This window comes from Gossypium raimondii, chromosome 6 (assembly GCF_025698545.1).
Source record: "Gossypium raimondii isolate GPD5lz chromosome 6, ASM2569854v1, whole genome shotgun sequence".
In the NCBI taxonomy this organism is placed as follows: Eukaryota; Viridiplantae; Streptophyta; class Magnoliopsida; order Malvales; family Malvaceae; genus Gossypium; species Gossypium raimondii.
The window spans coordinates 9,902,327-9,924,225 of NC_068570.1; the positions used below are offsets into that span (position 1 = coordinate 9,902,327).

Here is a 21,899-nt window from a genome sequence, read left to right on the forward strand (position 1 = left end):
GAAGTCAGCAGTCAGCAGGTTTCTGAAAAAAGAGATTATATTTCGATACAGGATGCCTGAAAGGATCATATCTGACAATGCGTTGAACTTGAACAACAACTTAATAGCGGAAGTTTGTAGTCAGTTCAAGATCAGACACCATAATTTGTCACCGTACCGCCCAAAAATGAATGGTGCCGTGGAAGCAGCTAACAAAAATATCAAGAAAATTGTAGGGAAAATGATTGAAACCTACAAAGACTGGCACGAGAAATTACCTTTCGCTCTTTTGGCATATCGTACCTCTGTTAGGACTTCTACTGGAGCAACACCATTTTCTTTAGTTTATGGGATGGAGGCTGTTTTACCCATAGAAGTTGAAATCCCTTCTCTCCGAGTATTAGCTGCATTAAAGTTAAATGAGGCCGAATGGATTCAATCTCGATATGATCAGCTAAACTTGATAGAGGAAAAGAGGTTAAAAGCTATTCGTCACGGTCAGATGTACCAGAAAAGAATGATGCGAGCCTATAACAAAAAAGTTCGTCCCAGAGAATTACATGAGGGGGACCTGGTTGAAAAAGATTATTCCTCTACAAAAAGATTAGAGGAAAATGGATGCCAAATTGGGGCCAAAGTGAAAACCTGTAAAGGGCACTTTAAGTTTCAAAAAAAAAAGGGAAAGGCTAAGGTGAAAACCCGTAAAGGGCGCTTTGAGACCAAAGGAGATTTGAGTAGAAAACCTAAAAAGGCGGCTCAAATTTTGATGGGACATGAAGTAAACGAAACATCTCAAATTTTGATTAAGATCTGGGGCATATGGTGGTCTCACTATACCTGAATCAATAAGAAAGGGGAGAAGACATCTTGGGGCATCAACAAAGTATTGTAGATTCCCTGAATACATGTTAAATTCAGAATGGTCTTTAGAAAGCTTATGTAAGAAAACTCGTGCTGCGATATCTGGGGCACCTGTTGTCATCTTACTTATTTTGAATCTTGGCAAAAAATTTGTTAACTTGATTAACGTATTTGTTTCAAACTTTGCTCCCAATAAAATTCCATCTTTGATTATTGTCTTTTATTCATTTTATCTTAGCAAAATTTGCTATCTTGATTAACTTATTCATTTCGAGATTTGTTCTCAATAACATTTTGTTTGATAATCTTTTTCAAACATCTGAAATAACGATTAATGGACTGAATGTTCAAGCAAAAGGAGTTTTGCATATTACTCTAGAAATTTCTAAATAATATAAGAGCCTGAAACAGGACTATTGTTTAGGAAACACCAAGTTTAAAGGGTGAAATGTCTAAGAAGGAAAAGTTTAAATTAAGACTATCCTTTCGGATTTTGTTGTTCAAACATGGGTTGAATGAAACGATAAAATGTCGTGTTGGTGACAAAGCTTCAATGAACAAACGAGCAATGATCACCGAGTGATAAAAAGAGGTTTCTTGGAAGAGAAAGTTCTACAATTGTGCATAAATATTTGGTATGACACCCTGGGAATGGTGTAGAAGACCAAAGAGATTCAGATCTTATATCCCCAAATTACAGTGGGAGAGATTTGAGAAAGAGCCGAATTTTATACTCCTAAATTACAGTGGGAGGAAGATAGTTCAAATTTGGACTTAACCTGGAAGATTACAACGGATTGAAGTTTGAAGATTATAGTGGGGGTAATCCGGTTAAATAAGAGATGAGTGCTACTTGTCGAGCAAGATAGCATCCCAATGTATTGTTAATGAAGCCTTGATGAAGAACGAGCGATAACAACTCAAACATTAAGGAATCATCTTCATGACATTCTGCATTCATTAAAATGTCATTCATGTGTGTCTAGCTAGGAGCATTTGATTCATTCTGATCATGTCATCCTAATTACTAGGCACAAGTAGATTCATAAAATAGAATATACAGGTCATGTTCCTCAGAGAACAGATCATTGAAGGTAGCAGATCATGCCTCTCTATATCTTGGCAATAAGCGAGATCAAAACACCACCTTACCTCCTGTCTCGACAATGGGAGCGATCGAAGAAGCAGATCATGCCTTCTGCATCGATGGCGAAACAGATCGAAGACACCGAGTTTGTAATTAAAAAGATTGAAGCCACAATGACGAATCTTACTTCTCCGGCGATGCAGTGGAACAGATTGAAGCTACAACGGCGAATCTTCTTTCCCCAACATTGCAATCAAAAAGATTGAAGCCACAACGGCGAATCTTACTTCTCCGGTGATGCAGTGGAACAGATTGAAGTTGCAACGGCGAATCTTCTTTCCCCAACATTGCAATCAAAAAGATTGAAGCCACAATGGCGAATCTTACTTCTCCGGTGATGCAGTGGAACAGATTGAAGCTACAACGGCGAATCTTCTTTCCCCAACATTGCAATAAAAAAGATTGAGGCCACAACGGCGAATCATATTTCCCCAGCAGCGCAGTGGAACAGATTTAAACTACAACGGCGAATCTTGCTTCCCTGACATTGCGGAATAGATTGAAGCTACAACAGCGAATCTTACTTCCCCGACATTGCAGTTGAACTGATTGGAGATGACAGACCTTATCTCTCTGAAGTTACAGTAGAGCAGATCGCATCCAATCTGATCTCCCTGGTGTTGGAGTGGAGCAGACCAAAACAATGAATCTTGTCCCCTTGAAGTTGCAGCGAAAAAGATTGAAGCTACAAGTCAAAACTCTCTGAAGTGAAGTGGAGTGGATCGAAGCGATAAGACACAGTGGATTGGAATAAAGCTACTTGAAAAGAGAAGCACCAGAATGAGTCAAGACTCGGCGAGACCGGGCAAAATTGGCCCTTTTGAAGTCTTTGCTCTGTTCTCGTTACACGACAACGAGCAAAGAGGGGCAGCTGTACAGGCCCAATTTTACCCGGACCTTAAACACCAAACACAAAACATAAACAGATTTAAAAACAAAAATCCCTAAGCCCAATAAAGCCCTAACCCAGCATTCAAACCAAACTACCTAAAACTACCCAAAAGCCCAACAACCCGAGGCCTAATATCCAAACCCTAATGGCCCAAAATATCAAACCAAACAAGTCAAACCCTAGCGCTACAGTGCCGCGCCTAGGGTATTCAGACCTTTGGCCTTCTGGCCCCGCCACCTACCACCGCCATTCATCACGTCCCATCTGCCCCCTACTCTCTGCCTCTGTAGTCCATCTTCAAGTACCTACAAACAAGCAAGGAAGTGACAACAACAATAGTAGAAAAATAGTAACACAAATCGGCTATAAAAAGCGAACGCTCCTCTTGTACCAAAGACTTTTTCGGACAACATTTGTAATACAAAAAGCAGATTAAAAAAGGAACAAAAGGTTGATTCCCAAATTTTTCTTTCTGCTTTTGTATATTCTCTTGTATTTTTATTCTCTATTGTTTGTTTTTCTTTTATTATTCTTTAAAACACAAAAAAGCGAGCAAAACGAAAAGAGAAAGGAGAGTACCTACGGTTTCAAAAATCCGTCGTGAAAACCCTTTAGGTCTTTGGATTCGGACCGAAAAGGGTACGAAAGGTCCCTCCTTTTTGGCTTGTTTGGTCAAGGATCGGGCCTTAAGGTGGAGGTCGAGAACGGGTTAAAACCCTTTTTCTCGCTCCGACCACCGTCCGTGTGATTTGAGCCTCGGCCATCGGAATGGCCGCTTCTTCGCGTGGGCCATGTCCGTCATTGGGAACTTTGAGGGAGGAGAGAAGAGTTTTTTTTATTTTGTTGAAATGAAAATGAAGCGAATAAAAAATTTGGTTTAAATCATCATTTTGAAACGGAGCCGTTTGACCCCCTTGACCAGCGTGATCCGACCCACCTGTGGGGATCCGGCGTTTGCATAAAGGGGTTATTTGCGCAAGCCCCTCCCTTCGAATTTGTAGCAATTGGGTCTTTCTTTTTTGTATTTTGGCCATTGAATTTACTAATAGTTTCATTTTGGTACAAGCTGAAACACCGTGATTGAGGGTTGGGAATATTTCCCAGTTGGTCCCCCGTCCTTTGAGCGTGTTTCATTTTGCCCCCGAGCCACCTTTGTTTATTTGCGATCCTGACCCCTAAATTTCGGTCCGTTTTTAATTCGGTCCTTAATCTATTTATTTATTTATTATTTTATTAAAAAGGGAAAACAAAATAATTTTATTTAATACTTCATTTAATATTATTTACTTACTTTCGTTTTTTATTTTCCTTTTTGGCCAACATTACATAGGTTTTATTTTATTTATTTATTCATCCTTTTATTTGATCCTTTTATTAATTTTGACTGTTTATTATTGCAATCTTATTCTATTATTTATTTGTTATTTTCACGCATTTTTAATATTTAGATTTATTAGTATTGTAACTTCATTATTGTTATTGTGACATTATTACTTGCATTATTATTATTCATATATTGTCACTAATATTTGTTAGTTTTAATTTTGTATGTATATTTTAAGATGATGTATGTTATGACTTATCATTTACTCTTTCAATATTATATAAATATAGTTATCTTATGTTATTATCGTACTTTACATTATATGAAATAATTGTTTGCCTTCACATGATATTTGTATAAATTAAATTTATGTCTCGTTAAATATTATACTACTCTTTTTTGGCTCAAAATTCAAAAAGAAAAATTTTCAAAAAATAAAATAACATTCTGTATTTAGGAATTCAAGAAAATCGTACCCTAACTTACGGGGTTTCGATTTTCTTGAAAATTTGAATACACGAACCATTTCAATTAAAGTTTTAAATCTCACCGGGAATTAACAAAAAAATTTGTGTCCTAACTCACGGGACATAATCTTTTTATTAAAACCCGGGATAATCAAACTCTTTCAAAATAATTTTTTTTGGCATTTATTCTCGTATCGAGAATTTTAGATATCGTGTCCTAACTTATGGGATGTGATTCTTTTTCTCGAACAACGTGAAAATATGATTTTCTCCCTAAATTTATACAAGTTTTTTTTACAACAAGGATCGTATTTTGATTTTTTTTATTTTCGACATTAAGACATTAACTAATCAACTATGTACCAATTTTTGGGCGTTACGAGGGTGCTAATCCTTCCTCGTATGTAATCGACTCCCGAACCTATTTTTTGAATTTCGTGGGCCAAACTCGTTGTTTTAATAAAATTAAATTTTTTATTAAAAACAACCATTTTTACGAGGTGATCCGATCACATCCCATAAAAAAAAGGATCGGTGGCGACTCCAATTTTTGTTTTCATTTTTTTCAAAACCCAAGTCGACCCCGTTTTTCATAAAAAAAATGGTGTCAACACTGTTCATTCCATAATAACTAATGTATATCTTATAACATTTTTGTAAAAAAGCAAGTGTAATATTAGCTTCTTTTCCATGTTTAAGGCTAGAAACTACATTTCTACGTATTGTCACCTTGGAAATTTCCATTTTTGGAAGTTGAAACGCAGTATAATATATATTTTTAGTTTAATGCACAATTTAGTTTTCGAATCAGTGGCGAATCTATCGGCTTAAAAATTTTTAAAAATTGTAAATTAGTAAAAGTAAAATTATATTTTAGTCCCCTTAAAATTATAAAAATTCGGTTTAATCCTTTAAAGATTATAAAGATATAGACTATAAAAAATTAAAATTTCATTTAGGCCCCCTAAAAAATTGTTCTAGCTTCGCCCGTATTTCAAAGTATATCGTTTTTTTTTCATTTTGGTCTTTGAATTTTTTTTTGTCTCATTTCAAGCTCTAACATTATTAGACATTCTTAATTTAGTCCATAATGTTATTAGACGTTCCCGATTTAGTCTTTTGGACATTAGAAAAATCTATTGAGATATCCAACCAATCGTATGCTGCCATAAGTCATACAATGATGTCATCATCCTGAAAAAAAAACATTAATAATCTTTAAAAATTAGAAAAAAAAATTATTTTGAAAATTGAAAAAGTATTAAAATTATTAAAAATAGAATAAAATTATAAAGTATATATATGTTTTACTAAAGTTTACTAATTCTTTTTAAAAAATATATTATAAATTTTAGTATTTTTAAAATTTTATAAATCACATTTACTAGAATTTGAACATGAGATCGTTGTCTCTTGAAAGGATATCACCTATTGATAATTGTTTTATAATTCAACCAATCAGAATTTATAATTGGTAGATCTTTTTAGGTGATAAATTGGTATAAGTATTTTTTTTCAAATTATTTAAATATTTTATTTAAATAATTTGAAAAAAAAAACACTTATCCAAACTTATTGTAACCTCCCCAACCCAACCTAGATGTTAGACTCTAATTCGGGAGATTACATCGGTCATCGAGATGGCCTAGCAGAGTTGTCAAAGTTTATAAGACGGTCAATTTGAAATATTTGTTTATTTTTAAAGAAAACTTAGCATATCTTTAGTATAACACATGAGATTGAAAACTTAGTTAATTTTTCGATTTATTTACTACTCAATATTAATTTATAATTTAGCAGCGGAAAATGATATGTACTTAATTTTAGAAAAATCTATTTCTCATGCGTATTGATTAAAAATCGATCTTAAATTAAGTTAAATGTCATGCATGCTAAATAAACCCAAAACCTAACTCCTAAGTCTCATGTTACGGTTCAAAAATAAATAATACAATCTTTTAAAGAAAATGAAGAATATTAATGAAACTCTAAAATATTAAGAAAAACGAAACTAAGTTGAGTCCCTCCGGATGTCGCATTTACATCCTAACCTGGTGGGTTATCTAAAAGGAAGAAAATAAAATGAGGGTGAGCTATGAAGTTCAATGTGAGTCCATTCGTAAGAAAATCAGTGCAAACAACTTGTAGGACACATTAAATAATATCGCATAATATAATCATAATTAAACAACAGTTCAGAGTATCGATTTTTCAATGCAACCATCATTAACAAATATCGGAACTCACAATAGCAGATAACAGAATAACCAAATTCCATATTTTCCCACATTATACATAGATATCCATGCATAACTATAACATAACAGAATTTCCAAAGTTGTATGCACATGATTTTGAAGATGCCATACAATTTTGGTTTAACAGAAAAGATCCTACCCCACCACTGCACACCACAATGGGAGTTCCCCTAAACTCCCTTCTCTGATACACCGGGATGTGGATAAACCACTATTGATTTGCAGATAATAACTATCATTTGGATGTGGACACACAATAAGTTCCTGCAGTTAGAATCTGCTTCTGGCTGTGGGCTTACAGCAAAAAGCCCTACAGATGAAATATGCTTTTGACTATAGATTTTACAGCATAAACCTGCTGTTGGAATATGCCTTTGGCTGTGGATACACAGCAATACTTGCAGAAGAAATTTGCCTTCGACTGTGGGTGCACAACAAAACTTATTATTGTAGATAAACTGCCAGACTTCCTCCGATCACATCATCCCATCCCATACAATGCAATGCGACATATTTAATACAAATCATATATGGTAGCATTTAATGTACATGGAAAATCAGTAGCAAAATCATACTTTTCATGTATTCAAATTAACACTACTCTAGGGCATGTCATTCATATGATTGCAAGTATATAGATACAACAGTCATATATACTATTCATAGTTTATGCATGTATATATATGTTATTAATTTAATCAAGCAAGGCATGTATTCTAACATGTTTTATGTTATCAGAGGCTTAATTGCACAAATTAAACATTAAAACGGTTCAATCATCAAACAGGGACTAATCTAAATAAATCATAAAAAATTTAGGTCAAAATTGTAAATTTTGTAAAGTAGGGGACAAAATTATAAAATCTAAAAAATAGGGGAAAAATTTTAAAATCTAAAAAATAAGGGCAAAACCATAAATTTTAAAAACAAGGGACACACGGCCATGTGATAGGCCGTGTGAAGGGTCCTATATCGTGTGAGAATTGAAAAACCTAGGGTTTCAAGGGGACATGATTGTGTGGGGGTTATGTGGTCCACATGGGTGGCCCACATACCCGTGCAACCCTATTTTGGGGCATAGTTTGCCCTGATTTGCTTGTAAAAGAACACATACCTATTACCGGAGTCTCGAGCGATGTCCTTTACGTTCAAATCTGATCCAGAGTACCTAAATCGAGTCCTTCAAACGACATTTATATACAAGTTAACAATCGATTTCGAGATTCGTCAAAATTAATCAAGATTATCAAAAGATTTGTTAAGAATTGTGATAGATTGACTAATTGATTTGAAAGATTAACATTGAATAGAAATTCTATCAAATTTGGGGTCTAGATTTTAGAATGGGATGTACTTACCAAACTTGATAGAATTACGGAGGCTATCAACGATGATTTCAATAATCAGTAGAGAATTGATTTATCGAGGATTGGTTTGATATCGAGAGTAAAAATTTTAGCAATAGAATAACCAATTTGATGAAAAGAAAAGGGGGAGAAAAGAAAGGAAAATTTAAAAGGAAAAGAGAGAGAATTCAAATGAATTAGAAAAGATATCAAAACCCTAGGGTAATTAGGATAAGATGAACTAAATACTTAGGGTTTTCAAATTTTAAGGGTTGCACGGTAAATTACCCAATTTTGGTCAAAAATAAAATGGAAATAGGGGTTTGGCATGACTTGAACCTAATTTGCAAAGGAGAAAGTGTAAAGACTTCACCATTTGAGCTACTACTCAGTCTTGTTATGTTTTCACTCTAAATATTATTTATTCTAATTTGATTTTCATCCTAGGTTGCTGAAAATAAAAAGAGAAAAATGGAATAGGTATGGTTTAAACCTTGGACCTCTAAGAAATATATAAGTTATTTAACCATCAAGCCTAAAGTTTATTTCTTATTTATTTATTTATTACAACTAACCTCCTATATTTTGAGGCATGACATTTATATATTTTGGGGTGTGACATTTATCACCTAATAAGAGTTATTAATTATAAATTCCAGTTGATTGAATTATAAATGTAACAACCCGTTGTCGATGGTGTTGGAAACTGTAGTTTCGAGACCACAATTCCAACAAGTGAGTAAATATTTTAATATTTATTAAGGTCTATGGGGTTAAATTAGAGTCGTACTAAAATTTCTTAACGAAATTTTGAAGTTTAATTGGTTAATTAGTTAAAAATGACTAAACTAAAAAAGATTCAAAAGATGGTTTCTATTAATTACATGGATTAAATGGCTTTAGGAGTATTTATTAATGGGTTTTATGGTAATTATGTCATTCATAAATGTGGTGGACAATGATGGACATGATTTGGTTATTTTATAAGTTTATTGGCTAAAGGTAAAATTGTAATTAATTAAATAAACCTAAAATAAATCACTAAAATGATATATTAATCTTCTTCCTTTTTGCTTGTTTCAACAAAAAATACCATTGAAGAAGGGATTTGAAGTTTCGACTAGACTTGTTTCATTGCATGGTATGTGTTTGAGTCTCGTTTTTAATAATTTTTATGTTTTTGAACTCGTTTTAGCTTAATCTACTTAGCCCGGGAATTAATTTGTAAAACTGTTAAAGGTTAGAGGTTTTTCCATGAACGAAATTGATGTGTTTGTGATAATAGGTGTAAGATAATTAAATTTGGTTGTTAAATGACTATAAATTGTTAAATGGATTTTTATGAATGTAAGGTTTAGGGATTAAATTATTGAATTAAAAATTTTCATGTATATTGTATGAAATAATGGAAAAATGTAGATTATTTAAGCTTAGGGAAGAATCGGTTATCATGGGTTTAGGTTAAAAATGGTTAAATTTTAAGTTATAAGTTTAAGGACTAAGTTGTGAAAAGTTAAAATAGGTGGGGTAATTTAATAATTTCATGATAATATGAATTATAGATTTAATTGAATAATTGAGGTTATTTAAGGTACTTAATTGAATGAAATTATTATTTAGATCAAGATACGCAACAACCGGACTTTAATCGAGGCAAAATTAATGTGTTGGATTAGTTTTTGACTTTGTTAAAACGATCGTGGTAGCGAGGTAAGCTCTTATGAATTATAATCTGATTAATTATAGCTTGATTTGATTATTTGTTATAATATGTTGAATATAAATTAGACTCGGATATATCACGATGTTTTGAACAATTGATGGTTAAGTAATCCTGTTTGAATTTTAAGAATTTTTAGGATACAAATGACATGTCATTAGGATTATACAATTTCAGGTGCTGGTCTTGAATGTCCTACCGATAGCTATGGTCCTGCATTTCTTGCAGATTATCACAACTCGTGTGAGCAGCACTGTGTAGCAAACATTCTGACCCACAACTTGTGTGAGTAGACCCATTTTATAACTTGTGTGAGCTCTAATGAAAATGAAATATTATGATTACATGAAAAGGCACACTATGTGTGAGTATTCCTGGGTATCCGATGTAATTCTAGATGGTTTAACGGGTAAGAAAAGAATGAAGGAAAAGCATATATAATAACCTATTAATGCTAATGTTCATTTGAAAAGGTAAAATAGGTATGAATTTATGAAATGTAATGAAAAAGAAAGGTATGGAATTTATTTCCTAGTATATGAGATGCTATGTTTTCATGATTTCTACTAACCATTTGAATTATGGTGCATAGGAAAGTTTAATGTTAAATGATGAAATGAGCATGGTTGTACGGATTGTTAATTGATGTTCAATAAGTTGAAGTTTATCTTTTACGAACTTACTAAGCATTAAATGCTTATGTGGTTATTTTTCCTTTGTTTTGTAGATCATCGGAAGCTCAATTGGTTGAAACTTTGTCGGAGTCCTATCACACTATCCTTCGATCACTTTGGTAGTTTTGGGTTATTTTGATCTATGGTTATAAATGGCATGTATAGGGTTTAATGTCATTTATACTTTTATTGTGTTTTGGTTACTTTTGTAAATGGTTATATACATATATGGTATAGTTGGCTTGTACATGTTAAAAGCTATATGAATATGGTCATTTTTGATATGTTTAATTTGAATGGTGAAATTGATTGACAATTGTTGTCATTAGGTAGCTATTTTACCTATGTTTTGTGTTTGAGATGTAGCATTATAGTTTTGTTCTTAATTGATTTTGTTATGGTATAAAATGAGGTGCCTTTGAATGGCATATTGGTTATAAGATTTAGGTTGATTGAATTGGTATGTTTATGAATATCTAAAGTGTGTTTAGGTCCATTGAATGTATGTACAAATGGAGTAGCTTGTTGGGCAAGGTTTGGTTTTGAAATGACTTGTTTTATGAGCTAATTATGGAGCACACGGCCTAGGACACGAGCTGTCACACGGTCGTGTGTCTTAAAAAATTTGGGTGCAGGTTGGTCCACACGGGCACAGAGAGTTACACGGCCTGGCGACACGGCTGTGTGACCTTAAGCCATATAGTCACAGAGAGTTATACGGACGTGTTGAGTAGTCACACGAGCGTGTGGATAGCCACACGGTCATGTTTGGAGTCACACGGTCTAAGCTATACCACACGGCCTGGCCACACGGTCGTGTGACCCCTGTTTTCACAAATTTTCATTTTTTTCTCAAAATTTTCTGATTTATTCAAGTTGATCCTCGATTACTTCAAACTTATTATTAGGACCCCGAATGCTCGGTTTAAGGCCCAAATGAGTATTATTTCCATGATTAAATTGTGTAATTGTTATTTACTTTGTAAGTTGAATTATTATTCTGTATTGAAGTTAAACGTTCTGCTTTGTACGATAATGCTTCGTAACCCTAATTCGGTGACGGAGACAGGTTAGGAGTGTTACAATAAAACTGTTCTTGTAGGTGGTATCCTTCCGAGAGACAATGATCTATGTTCAAGCTAGTAAATGTGATTTATAGAATTTTAAAATATTAAAATTTCTAATATTTTTAGCAAATTTTTATATATTTTTTAATTTTATGATTTTCTTTTCTATTTTTCATATTTTTAATAATTTTTTAATTTTTTAAATATTTTTTGGTATTTTTTTTATTTTTTTCATATTTTAAAAAGATTTTTTAAGTTCTTTTATATCACGACATGTGGTGGCATATGATTGATTGAATATCTCAGTTGTTAGTTTTTAATGTCCAAAGGATTGAATTTGAAACACCTGATGACTTTAGGGACTGAAGTGAACCAAAATAAACTTTAAAGACCAAAGTAAAAAAAAAAAAAGGGTATACTTCATGGACTAAAGGGTGCATTAAGCCTATATTAAGCGGCAGGGCTGGACTTGTACTTTAGAGGTCAAAGAAACAGGTCTAAGGCTTTTGCTACACGGGGAATTTGAATCTTAGAGACTAATCTAAATATATATATACAACATCCCTGTTTCCCAAAATTAAAGGCATTAAACACAGGGTGAAGCGTTCAAGAGAGCCAATGAGAAAGAGCATCTAACCTGTGGGAAGCTTCCAACAACAAAAGAACATATTGTTCTTAGTTTTTATCTATTGAATTGCCACAACAAGAGCTATCCGACAGTTTGCAGTAGTTGAGTTCAGCTTTTTCTAGTATCAAGTTCAGTTCATTCACAGCTTTTCAAAACCCTTCGCTATTCACTTAGATTTCCTTGACCCGTTTTTTTTGTATTGGCAATTGCCTAGATTTGTCATCTTTACGGAAGGCTCTTACATCTTTTCAAACCAGAAGCAAAACCCCAATTTGTGAAAACAATTATTACACAATAAATATACTAATTAAATAGGTGTATTTGAGAGGAAGGGGTAGTAGTATTTGGCCACGTGGATATCACCTTTTTACAAACGTTATCGGTTTTGTTGGGTTTATTATACATGTGGGGTTGTCTTTTCTATTTTAGCTGTTTACTCTGATGACCTCATTATTTGAGTAGCGTAATCCAGTCTTATCATTATAGTTCACACTCGACAAAACAAATCAAATCTCGGTAATTGTTTTTTTTAATTGAATTTTGAATACATAGGATTGTCGATCCTCCATTACAATTTACAAGACAACAACGTAACGAAAGATGTAATCACGAGTTTTTGTGATACTAGAATTTGCTTTGTTGAGCTCTACGTGTATGGAGTGATATAAATTGGATTGAGTCTAGTTCTACAAATAAGCTATGGGGCAAAAAATAGTAAGAGTACTCGAATTGATATTTCAAGGCATTATTCGATATTTAGGTGATTAGGTCGGTAAATATTTCAAAAGAACGAGAATGAAGAACAGTAGAAATAACTAAATGGCCATACCTTGGTGAGTCATGTGACTTTGATATTTACAAGTCATTGTGAGGCTACCTAGAGCTGCCCGAGCTATGCCTAGATCTAATTGCCATCTCTCATTGGTTGATATGTTTTCTCTCGCATTGGCATTTGTTCGTGTTAATGCTTTGTAGAAATTTCTTCCATTTATGGAGAGAAGTTGGGAGGATGCCAAGTGTTAGTCTTTGTGCAAGTACTTGGGCTTGCAGTGCTAAGAGCCCGTGTGAGGCTTTGAGCCTAATCCCAGTTTGTCCGGGTCAAATTGCCTTTTAGGCATGAGTTTATTTTGGGTTCGCATGCTTTTTATTGAGCTATAACTTATTTCGGCTTGACCCCATTGTGTTGTAGTCTAGCAATAGTCGTTCATCCCCACTGATCTCGTACAGGATTCAAAGTGGCATGTGGAATCGCAATGATGCCTTTGTTCTAGAGGCTTTGTATTAAAGAAATTGAAAAGGTGAGTTCTATCACTTAATGTGAGTATGTAGTAGTCATTTTTCGGAAAGAGGTTGTAATCATGAGAGTGGTAATCTATATCAACTTCGTTGATTTTGTTGAGTAACGAGATTACATGTGCTAATAGGGTGTTGCCAAGTGTAATAAACTCATGGTCAGAGGCGAATCTAGGAGTTAGTAGGGCTGTCCCCTTAAAATGAAAAATTGCTATTAACTCTTTAAAAAATTTTAAAATTTTAAATTAGTAAAGGTAAAATTATAATTTGGCCTTTCAAATTATAAAATTTTGATTTAATCCTTTAAAAATTATAAAAATATAGAGTATTAAAAATTAAAATTTTATTCGATCGTCCCTAAAAATTTCTGAATTCGCCCTTAGTTTGTGGTTTCCATGTATGCCTTAATTTTTTCTTCCAATACAAAACCATAGCTCTGCATTTCTTAGGGGAAACTAATTAAAAGGTAGTTTCGCTAAAATTGTGCTTCTTTATTTGACTCTTGTAGTTTCCTCTATGTTTTTTCTTCTAATACCAAGTTAGTTTTTCTCTTTGTATCTTCATATTTTCTTCTTCATCTTCTGTTCTTGCTTTATTCTTTTCGTTCCGTCCATGGCTAATGTAACTAGAAGAAGAACCACTAGGGGGGTCCTCCATCAGCTGTAGTTGATTCATTCCCTTGGAATATCGATATAGAAATTGTTTGATAGCTTTAAAGGTTGAGTGTTTGAAATGAAATCCTTGGGGATTTGTTTAGAGGCTAGAGTGTGCAGTAAGGTTTCTCAGAAGGATGATAATTGATTGTGTTTTTGTTCATTTGCCTCTAAACCCAATTTCCCGTGGGATATTAATTCATTACAGCTTAAACCCAAACCAATTCTTGCCCAAAGGGTGGGCTATTCTACGAGCTTACTTTATTAGATGTAGGGAGATGAAATGGAATCCCTCGATTAGGAAAGTTAGTAGGTTTGAAGGATCACGAATGTATTGATAGTTATGATTTTGTGCCCTGATTTCGTGATTATGTTTGTAATTTTAAAAATAGATTGATTAAATAAAGTTTCATAGTTACATTATTATCGTTTTGTATAATTATCATCAATGATTTTTTTTTCATGAAAAGAAAAACGAATAAGAAAATATTAATTTCATTAATTACTTAAGGTTTAACTAATTTTAAGTTACATCATAAGAATATATTATGATGTGGGAAGATAACTTATATTAGTTGTTTACTTTTTTTTAAAAAGTATATTAGTAGTTAATTTAAATTGTCTATCGTTTGAGGAATCAAAATGAGTAATTGATTCATTAGATTACTATGTGGTCTATTAAATCTTGAAGAGATATATATTTTAGGTATCAAAGCAGTTAACTCATAGAAAGTAAAAACATAGGTGTGGTTGTCTGGATTAATAGTACATTAGACAAAACCTAAGTAGAATTTATCTTGGATCCATTTATGAATTTATTTACTTGTAACATTCATTATGTGACTTACCTCAATCCTAAGTGACTGACCATATGTACCTAACTCATATGTTTTGACATATTGAAAGTTTGTGTTCCTTTAGTATTAGAGCCGGAAGTTGACATATTGGGTATATGACTTATGTATTGTATGACTTCACTTACAATAGTGGAAATCATATCTCATTTAATGAGTAAACGGTATTCTCTTATTAACATTGCATGGATTATGAAAAAGGAACATGGTCACGAGTTATTTATTAGGGGCGATTGCTTGTTATTACTATTTTTTAGTAACAATATTTTTTTCATCATGGAAAATGAAATGGCGACAATTAGATAAAATAGGATCATATTGGGCGAACAAATTTAAGCCAAAAGGATTAAGGATATTTAGGGTAATATACTAATGATAAGGTCACTGGTAGAGACATTCAGGGGAGTTAGCAAGGGCCCAAACCCTCTTGAATTTTGTAAAATTTCCTTTAAGTCCCTTTGAGTTTTGAAATTTTTTATTTCAGTATTATAATTAGTGTTTAAAAAATTTTGTGTTCCCCAAAGGATTTCAAAGTTTTTTTTTGTTAATTTGATTTCTTTTATTGTATTTATATTTTTAATGATAAATTTAGTAACATTTTAGTTTAATTTGGTAAACTAATACAAAGTAGTATCTAAATAAAAATAAAGTTTAGTACTTGTACTATCTAAGTATAAATAGTATCTAAATATTAATTATGTAAAAATAAACTTAAATAATTATAATCTCTAATACAAACAGAGCATTCAACTTATTTTGTTTTTCTTAAATTATGGTGATAAAGATTATCCCAAATTTAAAAATACCTTGTTGAAAATAGGCCTAAACCATGTGAATCGGGCCTACTTTGAACATGTATTTTTATAAATATCCCGAGCCCCCTTTATCAACAATTTTGGCTCCGGTCCTTGTCATTGGATAAAAACATAAATCTAAAATGCTTTCATAATAGTATATAATGGGGAGATCAGTCATGATACTTTTAAGGGATTTACTTCATAACTAAATAATGTTGTAATTAATAGATGAAGAGTAGAAATTTAATTATAAATTATTTAAATTCTAATTATATATATCTGACTGATCCCTTTGTTAGCTCAATACAATTTTGTATGGATTGCAAATTAGAATCATTGTGAAAATGGATGAAAACAATGAATTAGAAATAGATTGTGTGGATTACTATATATAGTAAATGCATTTTTTTGAAAGGTACAAGAGATGACATAGATATTAATTTAATTTCTTTGAATTATTATTAATTGAATGTAATTAAATAGTTGAGTGCAAAATGAAAAATTAAATTAATTAGTCATTATAGTTTTCTTGAATAGAACAATTAATTTATTTACTTATATATTCTAATACAATAAAGTCGGCATGACTTTGATGTAATTAAAATTAAGTTGAGAAAATAATTTAATTTTAATTAATTAAATTAAATAATATTTTAGGAATAGAAAACTCATGGTGAATAATTATATGAACTTGCTTTTAATTTAATTTTAATCAATAAAAAAGTAATTAAATCTCACCAATTACATAATCTAAAGCATGAGCTAGTAATTTCTAACATTCTTTAACAATTTTCTATAAAAAATTCAAACTAAAACTCACTTTCCTTAGGCAAGTTTGTGGACGAGAATGGAAAAGTGAAAGGAAATTTTGTTTCTTTCTTCCTTAAGCAATCGATGCAGAAGACGAGGCCCATGGCTATATATATTACAATTAGCAATGTAATTAAGTTAATTCAAACATTAGTTTAATGACTGAATAAGCTTAACCCCTTTGTTAGTGGGAAATGATGATACCATATAAAATTAATTATCATGAATTACAAATGGTTTAATTTCTATTATGAACTTTGCTTAATTGCCTTTTAAGGCACTAATAAATTTCAACATCAATTTCTTTTCACTTTAATCACTAATTAATTTAGTCACTGCACTATTTTTATTAACCGATTTAATTTAATAACACCTAATCATTCAACCCTTGTTGATCTGTACTTGACTTGTAAGTATTCTGTTTTAATTATTTATTAACTCAATTCAATTAATTCGGTTCGAAACCGAATTTTACAACACCGTTAAAAACCGGTTACATCTACCAGATTTTCAATACAATCCAATTGTTTTTCTATTGTATGAAGACTTAAATTTGTATAATTGTTTTTCTCTAGCTCTTCTATTCTAGTTTATTTATGAATGTATTGGATTTCTGTAAAGGGTGGATGTTGAGATTCATCTTCCTCTCTATTTGTTTGCCATTTTGTATTACTTTTATTGTATTGATAGTTTTCATGTAATAATCTTCAAACCATTACCATTCAAAGAATTTTAAAAGGACTTTATGAGTATTCATAAATTTGTAATCTTCTTGAAGAATTTCTTGTTTCTCATCATACATTCTCTATTTTTCTTGTGTACTATTTTTGGAATAAAAAATATTCTCTAAACCATATTCTTATTAATCTCAAAGGCTTTTATAGTATGAAAATCTCTAGATTTCCTTTCATTCTCACCTTATTAGTCATTGTTAGAATAGGTGATGCGGTCGTTGAAAGCACCAAAAATATCCTATCCCTAATAAATAATGAAAAAGAATAGTAAAAGGGAAGTAGGGTCAAATCCTCAGGGACTGGATTTGCACAATGTCTTGTTCCGTGAAATCCCAAGCAAAATCTTGCCCAAGAAAACCTGCGTTTCTGGAAAAAAAATAAGAAAATAACATAATTAAAGGTTTGGATCTGGAAATGAAAAATAAAATAAAAACAGAATTAAGAATATTGAATCAAAAATTCGAGAAATTAAAAATAAAGTTGAGAGAAAGGAAATTCTTATGGGAGGTTCTAGCCTCCAGTTGTCTCGTTCCGCCTTGGGTTCAATCCTCGGCTTTTAGATGATCCTTCCCAAACTGAATAAGCCAGTTATAGTGGAAGAGGACGCCTACGACCACCAGCTCCAAGGATTTAGACTTACTATTTAGTGGAACCTGACTCTAGCCAACAATCGCTTCTATGGGATCGTCTTATGCTAGATCAACGCTTCTTAATGGCGAATCCCACGCCATTTTGTCTCTTGGGCTCGCCAACCTTTAACGTAGTAAGCTAACGAACCGACTATGCAACCTTCCCAAAACATACAAAGCGCCCGCCTTTGTATACGTTGAAAAGCTTACTTCTTAAGGGACATGGATGGAAGCGTCAGCCCGGTAGTGCAGAGAAATGATGAATACTCGACGAGGAGGCTAAGTACGAACTCTAAGCCTCAAGAACTCTTTTTGAGGAATATCGACAACTTTCGGCTAGATGGGTTTAGTGGCTCATGGTTGTGGTGGGAAAGAAAATAAATAAATAAAAATGGAGATTTTATTGAAAGAAAATATGAGGAGAACAAAAGCCTAGACTTTTGGGGAAAGAGTGTTTACAGAAAAAGATGGATGCCTTTTGAGTCACTTCACCCCCTATTTATAGTGCTAGGGGAGATAGTCTAAATCCTACTTAAACTCCCAAAAGATAAATTCATTTAATTGAAGATAAATAAAGATAAATAAAATTAAATCCTAAAATTAAATAATCCTTAATAATTATCTTAATATTAATTATCTTAATATAATTAAAATAGAGTCTGATAGAATAACATCTCTTATTTTTGCATTTCAACCCTTGTGTCCTCCATGATAGCACTTTTGGCACCAACTTTTCCTTATGTCGCACATTGCCCATTTTATCTCTAAATTCACGCTTTTGACCCTTAATTTTATTTTTGCCTCAAATTTAGTCCCTGTGAGATAAAAGATCATAAATAGCTCAAATTAGCAGGATCATACTCAGGATAAATACATAATTAATACATAAAAATACGTTATTCTAGAGTGTTATCAATAGGTTAGCGACATATTGGGTTAATTTGAGAGGCTCTTTCTTACCTATGATAAATAGGTTGGGTAGAATTTAAGTACTTATGTATCCCTTGTAAATTGACTTTAAATGTGGTTAGTATTAAAGAGATAGAGACTTTGGCTATTCTAAAATTCGTTCTTTGTATACATGTATTCAATTCTTCTTTTATATTTAATTGTTGAAATGTTGCATTAAATTTCTTTTATCTCCGAAGTATTTCTTGGAGATGTTCTAGGAGACCAATTAAACTTGGATTCAACTATACCATCTCGGAGTTGAGTGATTTGGTTTAATGTAACGTTTCGAATGGGAGTTGGTTCAACTAGATTTACGACTCTTTCTGTAATATTTCAAACTCGACCTAAAAGTCCAGTCAAATCTGGAACGTCATAGTGGTCGCCAAAGTGACCGCTCGATCAATTGTTCAATAACTACAAATTAAAATGTAAATTTAAACATACATACTTATAAATATATATATTAAAAAATATATTAAAATCAATTAACACAACCCAATCAAATAATCAAATAATTAATTGGTATAAAAAACGACCAGCTAAACTTATGGATCAAAGTACATGCCAAGGCTAACTAAGTAAAAGCGTCTTTACAAAGTACGGATTGCAGAGACTCTTTTGTGATGTTGCTCAATCACGAACTATCTGTTACTTGTGCATGCAATTAAAAACTTCAACATTAAACTTTTTATATCTCAATGGTGTTTTACTAAAGTCTAACAAAAATATCGCATAATTAAACCAAATTACAAGTACTCAAACTTTGTAACGACATAATTTAAAATTAAAAACATTTTATTAAAATGTAAACATGATTGTCAAGAATCAAGCATCAAATTGTAGTCTCACTTTAATAAGATAAAGCAACATATAAATTTATCGTTACACATCCAACATCATAGAAAAAATATATTTAACCCAAGTAACCATTTGTGGGATAAACATGTGGAATACACAAGTATTTATTTGAACCCCGTAACGATACGTTATAAACAATAACAATACTCTAGTGCATGTAGGGTACGACTTAATCAATCAACACACCAAATGCGCAAAGCATAACAATATGATACTCCTGGGTGCTTATAGCAACCAACATAAATACATTTTTAAAAAACTCTTTACTCTAGGACATGACAACTATGTATAGATAGTTTTTCTACGACGATTACTACAGCCAATAATAAACATAATATTCATTTTATTTCACCTCCACAGATACATACTTTTAATACACAATATAAATAACAAGAGTATTCAATTATAGCATATTCACATTAGCAAGTAATTTAGAAAATTATAAGATATTTTTAAAAATAGAGAACACAAATCGTAATTCTAAGTGTTTCGTTGATAGAAACAAAATTTAGCCACTTATGTTATCATGTTGTAATATTTTAGTTACTAAGTATTAATTGTCGTTAACGGTAAGTGACGTAGCATGTTAAATCATCAATTCAAATGAAACTCTTAGGTTAAATTATACAATTAGTCTCTATATTTTATTTTTATTTTGAGCAATTTAATTTTTTCCTTTTATGTTTTTGAACTTTCCTTCTTTTTTCATTCCTCTCCTTCTCTCTCTGCTTTTTCTTCCTTCTTCATTTCTTTTAACGTAGTTTTTATATTTTCATTTGTTAAAACTAGTCCCTATATTTTTATATTTTTGAACAATTTAATCTTTTTCTTTTTATTTCTTTATTTTCCTTTTCTTCTTCCCTTTATTTTCTCTCTTCTCATATTCTTCATTGCGTAAACATAATTTTTCCCACCAAATAAACCAAGTCCTTGTTTCTTTCACATGATTCCTAAATTGAATTTCACTCAAAACCGAATATCAATCATTCTTAATTGAATCTCGATTTGAATATAACTTAATTTTGAAACTAAAATTGGATCTAACTAATCACTATAAAAAACCATATCTTAATCAAATCTAAACATGAATTGAATTAATTATATTCAAAAAAAAAATTTCTGATTCCAAACTTTTACAGAATCATGTAGATTACATTTTCTTTTCTTTTCTGACGAATAAAATTAAGCAAACAATAAAATTGATCTAAACTTTCTTGAATATTCCCAAGTAAGCTTGATTGGAAGTCTAGCATAGATGAACCGAAGAGAGTAAGGGAGCATGGAACCAAACTAGTTTGGGTAAAGTTGAGAATAAGTTTCGTATGGTGGTCGTTTTAGTCATTAATAGTATAGAGCTTGTTTGAAAAATCCGTGAAATAATGTAGTTTCGAGAGGGCGAGAATGTTATAGGTAAGATAAGATGATCGTGGGGGTTGGAGGTTAGGAGAACAGGCTTGAGAAACTTTGTTGAGGGTGGACTGCCATAAGTCATGACTGGCGAGGTCTTCAAGTGAGGCGAGCTTGTGGATTAGGTCATTAAGAGATCCAAATTGATACGTTAAAGCGATGATGGATTATAAGAGTTTTAATTGTGGGGGGAGAATATGCGAAGCAAGTTTTATTTTGGTTTCAACTTTCTCCTTTTCTTTTTTTATAAACATAAAAAAATTTTAACAAATAGAAAATATAAAAAACTATGTTAAAAGATATGAAGAAGGGAGCAAAACAGAGAGAGAAGCAGAAGATAATAGAAAATAAAGAAAAAAAAAGTTAAAAGAACATAAAAGAAAAAAATTAAATTGCTTAAAATGAAAAAAGATATGAGAACCAATTGTATAATTTAACCTAAAATTTTTGTTTGAAATGATGATTTAACGTGTCATGTCAATTTCCCGTTACACCGTTAACGGCAATTAACGGGTCAATGACTAAAATGTTACAACATGTTAACGTAAGT

The 21,899-nt window shown here is 31.9% G+C and overlaps 1 protein-coding gene and 1 long non-coding RNA gene across 2 annotated transcripts; one reads left to right on the forward strand and one right to left on the reverse strand.

Moving 5' to 3' along the window:
• The first annotated feature begins 52 nt into the window (after positions 1-52).
• On the forward strand, positions 53-2,634 carry LOC105771743 (uncharacterized). Its single transcript, XM_052631971.1, has 2 exons — positions 53-476; positions 2,528-2,634. Exons 1-2 carry the CDS (start codon positions 53-55, stop codon positions 2,632-2,634), a joined length of 531 nt encoding a protein of 176 aa, XP_052487931.1.
• A 3,933-nt stretch (positions 2,635-6,567) lies between these two features.
• Positions 6,568-12,632, reverse strand: LOC128041954 (uncharacterized). Its single transcript, XR_008197136.1, has 3 exons — positions 12,373-12,632; positions 8,043-8,108; positions 6,568-7,394 (listed from the first exon to the last, which is right to left on the reverse strand). It is a non-coding gene; the product is annotated as an uncharacterized LOC128041954 (long non-coding RNA).
• Positions 12,633-21,899: the final 9,267 nt, after the last annotated feature.

Coding starts and splice junctions, on each gene's coding strand:
- LOC105771743 (XM_052631971.1), top strand. CDS start 53: ATGCCTGAAAGGATCATATCTGACAATGCGTTGAACTTGAACAACAAC. Junction 477..2,527: donor GTTAAAAGCTATTCGTCACG/GTCAGATGTACC, acceptor CCGACATTGCAG/TTGAACTGATTGGAGATGAC.